This window comes from Gambusia affinis, linkage group LG21 (genome assembly GCF_019740435.1).
Source record: "Gambusia affinis linkage group LG21, SWU_Gaff_1.0, whole genome shotgun sequence".
NCBI lineage: Eukaryota > Metazoa > Chordata > Actinopteri > Cyprinodontiformes > Poeciliidae > Gambusia > Gambusia affinis.
In genome coordinates, this window is record NC_057888.1 from 153,353 (window position 1) to 169,340 (window position 15,988).

At 46.9% G+C, this 15,988-nt stretch overlaps 1 protein-coding gene across 10 annotated transcripts in view; it reads right to left on the minus strand.

Moving 5' to 3' along the window:
- LOC122824374 (receptor-type tyrosine-protein phosphatase mu-like) overlaps positions 1 to 15,988 on the minus strand; it is an 85,509-nt gene that overhangs the window by 21,795 nt on the left and 47,726 nt on the right. For 7 of the 10 annotated variants that reach the window (XM_044104956.1, XM_044104955.1, XM_044104954.1 and 4 more), the window contains 8 exons: positions 15,832 to 15,941; positions 15,567 to 15,768; positions 15,393 to 15,495; positions 13,568 to 13,749; positions 13,178 to 13,272; positions 12,330 to 12,366; positions 9,827 to 9,901; positions 7,937 to 8,069 (listed from right to left, as the gene is read on the minus strand). In XM_044104956.1, coding sequence (XP_043960891.1) covers positions 7,937 to 8,069; positions 9,827 to 9,901; positions 12,330 to 12,366; positions 13,178 to 13,272; positions 13,568 to 13,749; positions 15,393 to 15,495; positions 15,567 to 15,768; positions 15,832 to 15,941 — 937 coding nt within the window. The remainder of the gene's footprint in view (positions 1 to 7,936; positions 8,070 to 9,826; positions 9,902 to 12,329; positions 12,367 to 13,177; positions 13,273 to 13,567; positions 13,750 to 15,392; positions 15,496 to 15,566; positions 15,769 to 15,831; positions 15,942 to 15,988) is intronic. The other 3 variants (XM_044104957.1, XM_044104961.1, XM_044104963.1) reach the window with 1 other exon arrangement.

Consider the following 15,988-nt stretch of genomic DNA (forward strand, 5'->3'; position numbering starts at 1 on the left):
GCTCAATGTCCAACCTGAGCTTGGCGCTGCAACCTGGTTCTGGTTCTGCAATGCTTTATGCTGATGGTACCTCCATGTTTCTGCTCAAGCTAGCAGAAAGTCCTTCAGGTCTACGTGTGTGTGTGTGTGTGTGTGTGCGCGCGCGGTTTTGATCCGGTTTTGATCATGACACTCGTAAACCATCTGGCAGTTCAGAATGAAGCAAACACCTCTGATCTCCAGCAGCTGCATCCTCCTGGCCACCAGGAGGCAGTGTTCCTTGGATTCACTGTTGAGGTGCTGCTAACAGTTCCAGGATTTCTGTAGAAATGGTGCTCTCCTTTGAGGTAAGTAAGGACAGTGCACAGCAATTTGCACAGAAAGCGTTCAAGGCTCATGTAGTGGACAAGAAAGCTAAAACAAAATACAGCCCTGTTATCGTTGTGGTGGAAAAAGTCACAACCCAAACGACTGCAGGTTTAAAGAAAGCGAGTGCCATGAGTGTAAGAAGAACGGACACATAGCAAAGCCTGTCGCACACGCAAAGAAGGAGGCCGTTCGAGTACGACCAAGGAAACCATGCATCTGGATGTGAAGAGACGACCCAGCGCTCTCAAGCAGCGCCATGATGTCGGCGTTCTCCAACAGCAGGATGTCTGCAGCTGGCCCGGTCCGCAATACCCTCATGAAGGTGCGCCTCAGTATGCAGATCCAGGCAACAAGCACGAGTTTAAAGGGAATTCTGACGACAACCAATTTCTGTCACATCAAGCAGAGAAGACAGAGCAGCCAGTGATGTTGTGGTTCAGTGCAAAATGGAAGCCGCACCAAACTCTGACACTGTTCCAGATCGGGCATCGGACAGTCCAGATTTTGGTTTGTTTGAAATGAACACAGGTAATGGTGACATTGTTAAGCCTTATTATGTGTATGTCAGTGTAAATGGTTCAAGAGTGAAGATGGAACTAGACACTGGTGCCGCAGTGTCAGTGATATCTGAAAATCTGTATAAGCGCAGATTTAAATCAGTCAAACTTAGTTCAGCAAATTGTGTACTTAAAACATACAGCCAAGAGTCATTACAGCTGATGGGTAAATTTGTGGCAAAAGTGAAATGTAAAGAGACCACTAAAAAACTAGAACTGTTAGTAGTAAAAGGAAGAGGCCCTGCTTTGATGGGTAGAGACTGGATTAGCCAGCTGAAGCTAGACTGGTCACAGGTGAATAGAGTGGCTCCAGAAACAGTGGAAGATGTATGTGCTCAGTATGCATCAGTGTTCAACCCTGAGTTAGGCAAGTTGAAGGGTTTTAAAACCAAGCTACATGTTGCTCCAGAAGCCGAGCTGAAGTTCCATTACCAAGATAGGCTCCATATGCATTAAGAGAAGCTGTGGAAAAGGAACTGACTAAATTGGAGGCAGAAGGAGTTATTTCACCCATTGGGCTGCTCCAATAGTGTGCATACCTAAAAAGGATGACAGTGTGAGATTATGTGGAGACTACAAGGTCACCATAAATCCATGGTTAAACGTGGACCAGTAGCCGCTTCCAAAAACGCAAGATCTGTTTGCAAAATGAGCAGGAGGTCAGAAATTCACCAAACTAGACTTATTCCAGGCTTACCAGCAAGTCCAGTTAGAGGACAGCTCTAGGTGTTACCTGACCATAAACACTCACAAAGGGCTGTACCAATACAACAGGTTGCCTTATGGCAGGGGTCACCAAACTCGGTCCTGGAGGGCCGGCATCCAGCACGTTTTAGTTCTCTCCCTTTTGGCACCAACGACCTTTTCAGCAAGTCAATGTTCTTCTTAGGCCGTCTAACGAGCCATCATCTGATTCAGGTGTGTTAAACCAAGGAGAGAACTAAAACATGCAGGAGGCCGGCCCTCCAGGACCGAGTTTGGGGACCCCTGCCTTATGGTGTTGTTAGTGCTCCTGCAATGTTCCAGAAAATAATGGATCAAGTACTTCAGGGCATGGATGGGATTATCTGCTATCTTGATGATATTTTGATATCTGGTAAAGATGCAGGACGCCACCTGACTAACTAAACTTAGGTCATTCTTGGCTCTGTTAAACCAAACTTATTGATTCTGATCCAGTCAATGTCAGCATTGCTGCACAAAGATGCAGACTGGATTTGGTCAGAAAACTGTCAAAATGCCTTTTAGAGTTCATTGGACCTGGTGTATCATACACAACAGTAACCGCTGATTGTTAGCGAAGCTAAGTTTTTAAGTGCATTAAAAACCAGAGGATTTAGAGGTCAGATCAGAGCTGCTGTTCTTCTGTTTCACAGCTCAGCTTCACGATGTCGGTGTTGGACTATAAAGAGTTAAACATGATGAAAATATAGCTTTATTCTGAATGTGCAGGAATCAGTTATATCTATCACACTTCTGGATCATTTCTCTTTTATCCTGGGCTTTAGCCTGAGTACCAAGACGTCCCAGAACTCACTGGACTTCTCCCAGTTTGACCAGCAGACTGAACCTGTGTTCCCAGTATAACATGAATAAAAAATGTGTTTTTTATTGCACACTTTAACCTTTCAGTTTTTGTGTATTTTTAAGAGAAATATCTCCGTCTGAAGTATTAGTGTATTAAGACAGCTTATGTACTGAATTGAAATTGTCATGTTGGGAGCAACTCGCTTGACCCACAAGCAGAAACACATCGAGGAGAATGAGAATCAGTTAAATAAAAGATTATTTTGGAACTGAACAATGAACGTGTGTGGAACCACAGGATCTGGATGGTCTTTGTTCTGGAGGTGAGAGTGACGAGGACGTGATTGGTTCCCTGGAGCTCGGGTTGCTTGTGGGGGTTAGAGGTGTCCGGTCCGGGTTCTGATGATTTGAGGAGTTTGGAGGTCACCGCAGGTAGATGGTGGTAGAACGTTGGACAGGTAATCGGCAGACTGGAGGATGGAGGAGCAGGAATTCGCCACTTATGGATGGACAACCAGAGGAATCTTCTGGAGGTGGTTTTGGTCACCGGACTGACGGACTCTGTGGGTAACTGCCAAGGTGCCACGAGGGAATCAGGCAAACACTCGAGCACTGGAGAACTGGCTGCCCACTCCTCTTATGCTGAAGTAGATGATGCCGATTACATGCAAGTGTGCAGGCAACATGCCCTCCAGGCAGCAACTTCTGGCTCCTCCTAGTGGACAAACAGCACTAACACACCCCACAAGGCCAAGACTCCAGTTTCCAACAAAAATAATTGACTGTTAGATTCATTTTCTCTGTCTTTGCTCTCCATAGCAGAGTTGACATACCGCGCTGTAATAAAAAGTATGTAGCCAATGTTTTACAATGACTGATTTATGGCAGCAACAGGCCGACCCGCTGCATGGGGCGTCTGTGTGTTCATGTCCATGGCGAACCCTCTGACCAGTCAAACCCCTGACCTCTGACCCCCACAGAGAATGGAGGCTGACCATGAGCTGAACTCTGGTTTCCATGAAGCTGCAGCAGAAAAGCTTTGAAATGTTCTGAAGATCAATGTGTGTGTTCAGGTGTGTGTCATGACATCATCAGCAGGGTGTCGGGAAGATTGATTTAACACTCAACATGGAAACACACACACACCGCATGTCACACACACACACCACATGTCAAGGCTAATCTATGCTGATCTAATGACAGGCAACACAAAACTGTTAGCAGCAAGGAAGGAGACACTGTGTGTTACTGTGTGTGTTTCTGTGTGTGTGTTACTGTGTGTGTTTCTGTGTGTGTTACTGTGTGTGTTTCTGTGTGTGTTACTGTGTGTTATTGTATGTGTGTGTGCAGTGATGCAGGGTTAATAGAATTAGCCACTTGTAAAAAACCCTTCTGATCAAATGATCGTTGTTCTCTCACACACACCCACACACACACACGCACACACACACGCACACACACACACACGCACGCACACACACAAACACACACACACGCACGCACACACACAAACACACACACACAGTAAGAGAATCACGGCAGCAGAAGTGTCGGTGAGGAGAAACATGGTGTTAGTGTCCAGTTAAAGGAAGATGACACCAGCAGTAAGAGGTCTATTCAAACTGGTTCCTGACAAATGGAAGACTGGTGGTTCTGATCCATCAGGACGCTGGTCCTCTGATGGAGCCAAAGTTTGTTTCAGAACCAGATTTCTCATCAGAACCCAGGAGCAGCATTCTCAGCCTGAACCCTCTCAGTCACCATGGAAACGACCCCTGACCCCAGCAGCTGCACTGTAAGTTCAGTCCTGTTGCTCCAAACTTCACAGCTCTCAACAAATATCCATCACCAAGATCAAGTTTAAAGATGGACTTTGATTATTGATCAACACTTTTTCAGCTTTTATTGGTTTTTTATTGATCCAGCTGTTTTATTGGCTGCTGATTTATTTCTTTATCAGTTTAATGAATTTATATTTTAATGAAAATTATAGTTTCTATGAAACACATCAGCTCTCTGGTAGGGAACAGTTTCAGGCAGGAGACACTCAGGTGTTGTTAGGGTCAAAGGTCAAACAGGTTACTTACAGGTAGTAAGTGTAGGAGTGATAATTTCTTCGTCTGAATGGTGGGGGCGAAGCAGAGGGATGAAATGGAGGGAAAGAAAAAGAAAAACAGAAAAAGGAAAAACAAGATTAATGTCGAAGAAAAAGCAACAGAAGAACAGATGAGGTCAAGTATCAGAGGATTGATTGGCTGGTGGTGGGGGCGGCGATGCTGATTGGCTGGTGGTGGGGGCGGCGATGCTGATTGGCTGGTGGTGGGGGCGGCGATGCTGATTGGCTGGTGGTGGGGGCGGGGTTAAAGTGAGATGGAAACACAGAGTCTGAAAGCAGAGCTAACTTGGATCTGAACAGAAAACCAGCAGCTGAAGGATCAACCTGACGCTGATTTAATCCTCTCGGCTCTGTCCTCCATCACAACCAGTTCTCCCAGTCCTCCCAACACCTGAAACCCGTCCTCCACTGGACATCACAGAAAACCATTCAGAAGATTCCTTGTCCAAAAAATATTTTGTGTTTTCAAAATGTTCCCTGATTTGCTGTTGGGGCCCAGTCAGTCCAGATGCTGACTGGGCCCCTCCTGTTCCTCAGGAAGATGACTGTGTGCCGTCTGTTATGGCCGCTATAACAGACGCAGAAATCAGCCCATAGCATGACACGTCCTCCTTACACTCACACTAATCTGCAAACAGCAGAGCTACGTATTTACATTCGCGGTACAGCTAGCTTTGAAAACATTTAGCATACTTAGCTTCGCCTTAGTTAATTTTCCAGATAAACTCTAAAGCTGTTTTGTAAATTTTCAGTTGAGTAAAGTTCAACGTCTATGTTGAAGTTTTAGTTACCAACTGTTTACAATTCTTTGAGTGGAGGAACACGGGCCCAGTCCGGGAGCAGGACCAGACGGGGCCCAGTCCGGGAGCAGGACCAGACGGGGCCCAGTCCGGGAGCAGGACCAGACGGGGCCCAGTCCGGGAGCAGGACCAGACGGGGCCCAATCCGGGACCGGGACTTCCTGTGAAACTCTCAGCTCCTGCAGTGATTCCAGTCGAATGAAAACGATCCTTCATTATTTCCCATTCTTCTGTTTGACTGTTAGAAACTACTCCAACTGTTAGCAATATCTCCGTTAGCGTTTTCTATGTTAGCAATATCTCTGTTAGCGTTTTCTATGTTAGCAATATCTCTGTTAGTGTTTTCTATGTTAGCAATATCTCTGTTAGCATTTTCTATGTTAGCAATATCTCTGTTAGCATTTTCTATGTTAGCAATATCTCTGTTAGCATTTTCTATGTTAGCAATATCTCTGTTAACATTTTCTATGTTAGCAATATCTCTGTTAGCGTTTTCTATGTTAGCAATATCTCTGTTAGCATTTTCTATGTTAGCAATATCTCTGTTAGCATTTTCTATGTTAGCAATATCTCTGTTAGCATTTTCTATGTTAGCAATATCTCTGTTAGCATTTTCTATGTTAGCAATATCTCTGTTAGCATTTTCTATGTTAGCAATATCTCTGTTAGCATTTTCTATGTTAGCAATATCTCTGTTAGCATTTTCTATGTTAGCAATATCTCTGTTAGCATTTTCTATGTTAGCAATATCTCTGTTAGTGTTTTCTATGTTAGCAATATCTCTGTTAGCATTTTCTATGTTAGCAATATCTCTGTTAGCGTTTTCTATGTTAGCAATATCTCTGTTAGCATTTTCTATGTTAGCAATATCTCTGTTAGCATTTTCTATGTTAGCAATATCTCTGTTAGCATTTTCTATGTTAGCAATATCTCTGTTAGCATTTTCTATGTTAGCAATATCTCTGTTAGCATTTTCTATGTTAGCAATATCTCTGTTAGCATTTTCTATGTTAGCAATATCTCTGTTAGCATTTTCTATGTTAGCAATATCTCTGTTAGTGTTTTCTATGTTAGCAATATCTCTGTTAGCATTTTCTATGTTAGCAATATCTCTGTTAGCGTTTTCTATGTTAGCAATATCTCTGTTAGCATTTTCTATGTTAGCAATATCTCTGTTAGCGTTTTCTATGTTAGCAATATCTCTGTTAGCATTTTCTATGTTAGCAATATCTCTGTTAGCGTTTTCTATGTTAGCAATATCTCTGTTAGCGTTTTCTATGTTAGCAATATCTCTGACATGTAATCATCTGGTTTATGAAGCGGTTTGTATTTCTGAACACTTCATTTCTCCAAACATCCCAAATGGACAGATTTCAAGAGTAAACATCAGATCTGTGCCTGCAGAGCGTGCCTCAGACTCTTCCTTTCATCATTTTCTCCACTTATCTGTGATGCTTGTTTGCTTGTTGTTGATCAATTGAAACGGACGCTCTCAGATAAATCTGCAGCTGTGTGAAAGAGACGAAAGGCCGTTTTCAAAAGCTCGCTATCGACACGACAGAGTCCGCTAACGAGGGCCGGATGTTTTTCATGTCAGGAGAGTCTCCTCGCCCTGCAGCACGCAGCCTCCCGCTGTAACGACTCTAACCTCCGTTTGGTCACAGAGTGGAAATCAAACGCACCCTGTCAACATTAGAAACCTCATTAGAGACTGAACAAGCGCCTCTCGTTTCTGTGTCTGTAGCATCAGGATCACAGATCAGAGCCTGATAGACCCGACAGGCGGACCAGACTCACATTGTACCCACACACACACACACACACGCACGCACGCACACACACACACACACACGCGCACACACACGCACGCACACACACACACACACACACACACACACACGCGCACACACAGATGTGTGTGTTTCTAGCCTGCAGCCATTCAGCTTGAGGAGACCAAGAAAAAAAGAATAAAACGTTCTTTCATCTAAATTTCTCTCTCATCTCCAACGTTCTCCAGAAACTGACGCTTTTCTGTGTGTGTGTGCGTGTGTGTGTGTGTGTGTGTGTGTGTGTCCCAGTGGGGCTGTGTGTTTGATGTCGGAGACTAATGTCAGTCCAGATACAGTTTAATGGTGATTAGTGGAATCTGCTCCATTATACCTCCTCTTCCTCACTGTCACTGAAGGGGGGGGGGTTCTGTCATTGGGGGGGTTCTGTCATTGGGGGGGTTCTGCCAGTGGGGGGGGGTTCTGTCATTGGGGGGGTTCTGCCACTGGGGGGGGTTCTGTCATTGGGGGGTTCTGCCAGTGGGGGGGGTTCTGTCTGCTGTGGATTTCAAGGTAAACCAGTGGCTCGTCAGCATAGGAGGGTTGTTGCTAAAGAGTAACAGTTCCTCTGAACAGTTCGGAACTGTTCAGAGGAACTGTTCAGACTCACATTGTACCCACACACACACATCTAAAGACTTGCTTGTTTCTCCACAGCAGAATCAAACTGGTACTTTGTTATTATTCAGAGCCGCTGACGACACAAGAGTCCAAACCTAGAAACTGTGTTGAAGATTGTCTGTCTGTGAGTTGGATTCTGACCTTTTCTTCATCAGGAGGATGACTCCCAGGAAGATGATGATGAAGAGGAGGACGCCAGCGATGGACCCGGCGATCTTCACCGTGTTGTCCGTCTGTTTCTCCTGCTCTGGTTCTGGTTTCCTGGTCGCCGTTCCTGAAAACAGTGACCAGCGTTTACTGCCTTCAACTTGTTCATTCCTAAATGATCGACCGACTGCAAAATGCAGTTTTACACTTTCTTGGAGTGAAAAAAATGTACATCTATTCTCTCCTGGCACTGACTAGATGTCTTTCTATTTACGTTGGGTTACATTTTTCCGTCTGTTCATGTTTCTCTATCATCTATAACCCTTTCTTAGTTATGACGGTACATTTGCTGAGGAACTGCTAAACAAGGTCATCATTTTTTTCATGGCAGTGATTTTGTTCCTCACTGCGTTGTGTTTGTGTGAATACTCGGTTCTGCAGGTTCTTCGTTCTGCTGTGGGTCAGACTCCAACAGAGACGGTTGGATGGACCAGTCTTCCTCTGTTCACATCTTTAATAAACTTTGAAATAAAACATTTCTTGGCTGGTAGATAATCGTATCACGGCTGTCAAACTACAAAAATGGCCAAAGAGGGTGGAGTGCAGTGTGTGACCTGCAGGGGGCGTGGCGAGGAACGTCTCATTAACATTTGGAAAGACGAGTTTCTGTGAACACCTGATGTGTTAACTTTAACTGACTAACTGGTTAACTTCCTAAAACACTAATCAACACTTACTAACAATAGTTAGCTACACTTAGCATGACCTTTACTAGCAGTAACCCGTCTCCCTTTTTTTTTTTTTTTGTTCCCCACCAGGGGGTCCATTTTGTGGCTCTAGTGTTCCTTATACCACAGTAGGCTGACAGGAAAGGGGGAAGGAGAGGAGGGAAGACATGTGGCAAATGTTGTTGGGTCTGGGAATCGAACCCGTGATGGCCGCGTCAAGGACTGAAGGCCTCCAAACGTGGGGCGCGCTACCCTCTACGCCACCGGAGCACGCCCCAGTAACCCGCCCCAGTAACCCGCCCCAGTAACCCGTCTCCCTTACAGATTAAAACAAGTTCCACATCTGAGATCACTGATGATCATTTTTACAAAAATAGAAACATTAATTAGCATCAACTAAACAATCGACTAACCTAATAACTAATCAATTGATTAACCAAGCAAATAAGATAACTAACCAACTTTGACAGAACTTTAACTTAAGGCCTTTTAGACAGTAAACACTTTGAGCTGATGTTAATCCTGGACCCACTAACTCAAACTCCATCTGCAGGTTTTAGATCAGCCTCAGGTACCAAACCCTGGAATCAAACCGTTTCATTTGGGTCGGTTCTCCAGAACCTCCACAACCTCAGTATTCTGTTCAGGTGCAGCAGCAGAGGCTCATCTAAAGGTTTCAGGGCCTCGGGCTCCAGGGCTGGAGTTTGGCCCCCTGCACTAACCAGTAGGTTAGTAACGATCAACCATGTTAATTAGTGGTAAGGTTCCACCGCTGGAGAACCGGGTCGGTTCTGGTGGAAGCGTCACATGGCTTCCTGAAACAATGAGCTGCATTTCTTTTAGTTCCCGAGGTCAGACGAGATCCTTGGTTTGATCACACACACACTAACACACGCACACTAACACACCCCCGGGTCCAGATTGAGATGTGCCGTTCGGGTTTCCTGTCACGTTGAGCGTCAGAAAGCATCAGACTCTCTTCATAGAACCTGTTGGAACCTGTTGGAACCTGATTGGGGACTTTATGGGGCCCGGGGCCTCCATCTGCCGTCTGACACTGGGGGGAAACCGGACCCACCGATCTGAGATACTTGGAGAACACAAGACTAAGTGGAACCAGACGTGTGGAGAACGTGGAGCCGTGTGTTCCTCTGACCTGTCAGCTGCTTGTCGCCCGCCGCCGGGGCCACGCCAACGTACGGCGTGGTGAGCTGGGTGGCGATTATGGCAGCTGTTGGTCCAGGAAGGCATGCAGAGACGGGGACAGAGACAGAGAGACGGGCTGAAGCGGAGACATCAGCGTGGGGCTCCGGCTGTCCTGAAGGAGGTCATCCAGAGAAACGGCTCCGTTCAACCTCCGGACCACCAAACCAAAACCCTCTGGGTCAAAGCTGAGCCTCCTTCAGGAGAACCAGGAGCCTTTCAGGTCAACAGGAAGTAGTTTAGTTCAGGAAAGACACCTGGAAGAGAAGCTCGTTAATCAGCCAGTCAGTGCTCAGACATTAGTAATCATTCAGCCAGAAGCAGAGATTGGACTCCAACAGGTGCCTTCACCTGCTCAAGACGTCAGGAGGAACCTGGGATCGGACCAGGATCCCCTGATTCTATTGAGCCTCCTGATTGGCTCTCACTGACCCACAGGAAATTCCATCCAGTTGCAGCTGATTGCTGTTAATCTGGAGCTGGAGCCTGGATTATTGGGTGTAATGTCCTGGTAATCCGGACCTCCTCTAGCTCTGCACCACATTACACTGGGTTTACTCTCTGATCCGATCAGAAAGTTACAGGTTCCTGTTTCTAGTCCAGTCCGGGCTTTGAAACCAACCGGAGCGTTTGCTTCCCTGCTGATGAACCGTTAGCATCCAGGAGGCGAGCAGCTGCTCTACTTCACGTCAGGAGGCTAACTGTTAGCTCTGCTCACACTGGGGAAGGGACCCATCAGGAAAGGGCCCATCGGGAGAGGGAAAGGGGCCCATTGGGAGAGGGAAAGGGGCCCATCGGGAAAGGGGAGGGACCCATCGGGAGAGGGACCAATGGGGAGGGACCCATCGGGAGAGGGACCAATGGGGAGGGACCCATCGGGAGAGGGACCCATTGGGAGAGGGAAAGGGGCCCATGGGGAGAGGGAAGGGGGCCATCGGGAGAGGGAAGGGGCCCATCGGGAAAGGGAAGGGGCCTATCGGGAGAGGGAAAGGGGCCCATCGGTAGTGGGAAGGGGCCCATCGGGAGAGGGAAAGGATCGATCGGGAGAGGGAAAGGGGCCCATCAGGAAAGGGAAGGGGCCTATCGGGAGAGGGAAAGGGGCCCATCGGGAGAGGATCGATCGGGAGAGGAAAGGGGCCCATCAGGAAAGGGGCCCATCGGGAGAGGGAAAGGGGCCCATCGAGAAAGGGAAGGGGGCCCACCTGGAGAGGGAAGGGGCCCATTGGGAGAGGGAAAGGGGCCCATCGGGAGAGGGTTGATCGGGAGAGGGGCCCATCAGGAAATGGAAGGGGCCCATCGGGAGACTGTGTTGGCTGCTGCAGCAGGCCTGATGGGAGCGACTGAGGTTTGTTATGAGGTATGGGTCATGCTAATGTTCACTGGATGGTGAAGCTAAAGCTAACCACAGAGCTCAGACTGGTCAAACGTAGTTCAGGAAGCAGTGCTTGCTTCTTTGGTGGTTATTTTTATTTTGTCTTTGACTTTCTGGCCACTAAGTTGCATAAAGTAGCTCTAAAACTTTCTAATGTGCTCTGTTCTTAAAGCTAAGCTAACTGTGGCTAAGGCTACATATAGCTTTTCCTGCTTCGGTAGCCTCAGTGAACTGCTGCTGCTCATAAATAATTTATATTTGTGTCTTGGACTGAAAACATTCAATCCTTCATTCAAAATTATTAAACTGTCGATCACTTCAATAACTGATCAATAGAATAAGAATCAATTTCTTCAAATTGTTACTTTCTATTGATGTCAAAAATGATTGGCATTAAGTTCTTTGTACTTAATTCAAACTTTTCTCCAAAACATTTGATTATTTAGAGTAAATAAATTGTTTGTCTTTATTCCTTTTGTGTTATTCTAATTTCTCAACCTAATCAAGCAGCATTTACAGATAATTAATAAGAGTAAATTGCTTAGTAACCATCATCATCATCATCATCATCCTGGTGATCACATATCTCAGCCATTTTCATCTAAATTATTAGTTTGACTCATACTTTCCCTCAGGAGTTATTAATAACCAAACCAGAGTCCTTCAGCTCTGGTCCGTCCCTCAGTCCGTCCCTATAGGAACCTGGTCTAATGGTTTGCCAAACCCTCGTTGACAACAATCCCTCTGGAATGACTCAGGAAACTATTTGTAGAATAAATGGGAACAATCAGTTTTGGAAAATGGAAAAACCTTTTAACAGAACATTTTGTTTGAAATCTAATAATAATATTCCTGAAATATTCTGTAACAATCATTGCAAAACAAACTGGAATCAATGTAGCTAAAGTTTCTGGAATAACTGGGCCAAAAAACACATCTGGAAGAAATATTGTTATTTCTACATGATCTGGGACCAGTGCGGCTGATCTGGGACCAGTGCGGCTGATCTGGGACCAGTGCGGCTGATCTGGGACCAGTGCGGCTGATCTGGGACCAGTGCGGCTGAGAGGAGCCTCCATCTTACCTTTGGTGGCGACTCTCACACAGTCGATCTTTGTCTCCTGGTGGAGAGAGAAACAAATTAGTTTTCTGTCAACACAACTGCAGACAAATGAGCTGTCACATCTGGCTGCATCCTGCAGGAACACAGACACACACACTGACACACACACTGACACACACACTGACACACACAGACACACACACACAGACAGAGGGACAGAAAGACTCACAGTCTCATCGTAAACAGAGAAGGCAGAAGGCAAATGGCTGTGGATCAGTGCCTCTGGTGGCATTTAACAATCCTCACACACACACACACACACACACCCACCCACCCACACACACACACACACACACACACACACACACACACACACACACACACAGAGGCTGGCTTGGTGAAAGGCGAGAGAGAACATCTTGCATGTTTCTGGTTTTAACAAACAAGCGACAAATTAACCACCAGAGCTCATGAATATTCATGCTCACACACACACACACACAGTGTCTGTGTGTGGCGACTACTACGCCTGCATTATTCAACACACACACCAATTAAAGCTCTGAGCATCAATAATGAAACTAACACACTCCGATCTGTGTGTGTAAAAGTGAGCAGTTATCCTTTAATTGCAGCAATATGTGAGCTGAGACACACACACACACACACACACACACACACTGAGCTTTGTGTTCCTGGCTCTGGCAGCAGGAACAGGAAGTGAATGTGAAGCCGCTGCATGATGGGAAATCCTGACCTCTGACCCCTTTCTGCAGACCACAGAGACGTCTGCATCCCTCCAAGTGTCAAATTGGAGGGACACCTGCATGTAACCAGTGTAACCAGTGTGACCAGTGCGGTGGACTCACCCCGTTAGCCGAGCTCACAGCCTGGTAGTAGACGCCGTAGCTCTTGTGCGGCAGCAGCGGCGCGTTCCAGTAGCCGCCGTAGGTTCTGTTGTCTCCTGTCCAACACACAGGCAGCGGGTTAACCAACCCGACCCACACACTGTTCACCTGGTAAAGGCTACAACCAGCTCTAGGAACTACACCGCAGCGACCTCTGACCTCCTACCTGTTGCTACAGGTTACTTTAAAGAAGCCGAGACAGAAACATGCAGGTAACCTAGTAACTGGTTAATAGCTCCTGTGGTTCAACAACAACTATAGAAGAGTAGCCTACCTAGCCAACTAGCCTATTTAGCAGACTAGCCTAGTTAACCACCTAGCCTTGTTAGCAGGGTAGCCTAGTTAACTAACCAATGCAGAAGGGCGTGGGGCTCCTCAGGTCGGCCATGGGCAGCTCAGCGCTGAAGTAGTACTGGGAGTTCAGCAGGGAGGCGTTCTGGAAATGGATGGGAACCGGGTAGCAGCGCAGGATCTCTGCAGTTCCTCTCTTCAGCCTCCGGGGGCGCTCCTCCTCCACCACCACCTGGTACTTACTGCCGACAGCCAGGGACACACGGGTTTATGAGAGCGTTCAGCTTCTGACGCAGAGCTACTAGTGAGCTCACAGCACAACCTCAGAAACATAACTTGCTGTTACCCAGCTGGTCAGGAAACTAAACGGTTGGTCAGTTAGTTAGTAAACAACTAGTCTAAAAACAAAACAGTCCAGTCAGTTATTTTCTTGACAATTAATCTAGGAATCAACATACATGATTGTGATGTTAATGAAATACATCGGCAGAAACCATAATGAATACCATTTATTATCAATATTCCCCTGAACGCGCCACGCTCACAACACTGACTCCCCATGAACGCACCGCGCTCGGCCCCACTGCGCCCGTGTCCCGAGGGATGCTGGGAACAATGGCTGTGTTCATGCATCACCACGTTAGAGCCTCTCAGGGTGGAGGACTGCAGCATTGTCACATTTCCTGCTGGACAGGAAATGGATGGAGGCCAGGAAGAGCTGCCGCTCCTCCGTGCGCAGCGACTCATTGTTGAGAGGAAACTGATCCCAGCTCTACTTCCCTCCAGAGGCGGAGCCAGAGACATCTGATTGGCCCCCCACTAACTGACATGTAGCAGCATCAGGCTGTTCCTATAAAGTATTTGGCATCATTGTAAGCCACCCTAATATGTAAAAAAGAAAAATAACAAAAGTATGAAAAGAAAATGTGTAAACTTTATAACAGACCATGTGATGATATATATAAACAGGTCTGCTGGATGTTCCTCTTGCGCTGCTCAGGCCACAGAAAAACACCCAGAATCATTTACTAACCCTCCACAAAAACGGCAGAAAAACTGGACAAGGGAGAGAGGCGACCATGTTTGTAGTTCGTAGCAGAGGTCGCGCTACTTTTGGTTGTCCATCAATTGATAAGTTAATTACATTTTATTTCCATTCTGAGTTGATCAAGCTGAACATTTAGCTGTTTCTCTGCAGTGAGGAAGTTTTTAAATCGGTCAAGAAAGACTAGATCTTGATTGTCTTAAAATATATAGTGAAGTATTCAAAGAATAGGTTTAAATATTCAGCAAAATTATTCAAAAAACACTGTTGTATTCAATTTACTCTACACACACACACACACATATATATATATATATATATATATATATTCTCTAGCTCCTCCACTACTTCCTTCTCTTTCTTTCCTCCCACTCTTGTCTCTCTTTATCTCCTTTCTTCTTTGACAAACCGTCTCCAATCACATTCCTCCATGCTCGCAGAGTGTGTGTGTGTGACAGTAATCTGATTACAGCTGCAGGTCGCTCGCAGCAACACCTTTTGTCCTGCGATGTGAAGCTGCGCTGTCGGAGCTCAAAGCTCAGTTAAATTTAAACACGGTGACACGAAGCACCGAGTCAATTACCACGGCAACACACACACACACACACACACACAGTGGAGTTACCCCCTCCCCCAACACGCCAGCAGCTCAGAGGAACAAGGCGGTTCCATTAGAACCCGACCCAGTTCCAGATTGGCCCCACCCACTGCTTCTTATTTGAACCAATTACTGGTTGTCCCACAGCTGTCCACATGGCAACCGTTTCCGTGGTAACACCTGGCAAAACAACTGTAGGAGGTTCTGCCAGGTGTGAGGGTGGGCAGCGTGCCCAGGGCTACCTGACGGGGGCGCCGCGGCTCTGAGCGGGCTTCAGCAGGACGGTGACGGACGAGTCGGTCTGGTTGAGAGGGGACTCCTGGTCATAGGGTGGCATCAGGGGGGCTGGGGGCAAATCACAGGGCAGTTAGACACAGGGGCAACTTCACCAGAACGACAAACCAAAGCCGACTGACCAGAGATCCTGGTGGTGAACTGAGTGATGACTGGGGGCCCGAAGCCCTTGATGGTAGAGGCTCTTATTGTGAAGGAGTAGGTGGAGCCTGGCGACAGCCCCGAGAACACGTGGCTCGTCTCATTGGCCGCCTTCAGCACCTTGCCGCTCTGATTGGCCAGGTCGAACTCCGTGTCGAAGGAGCTCAGAGCTTTGTAGGTAATCTGTGGAGAGACAGGGCGTGAGCGTGGGCACCACGGCATTGTGGGTAATGCGGTTGTTCTGACCTCATAGTGGCGGATCAGGCCGTAGGCGTGCAGCGGCTCCCTCCAGCTCAGCCCGATCTGCTGCTCATAGCTGCGGCCCAGGATGGAGTCCACCGGGACCGCACCAGGCACTGCAAGCGGAACCACACAGCACAGCGGGTCACCGGAACTGGGTCAG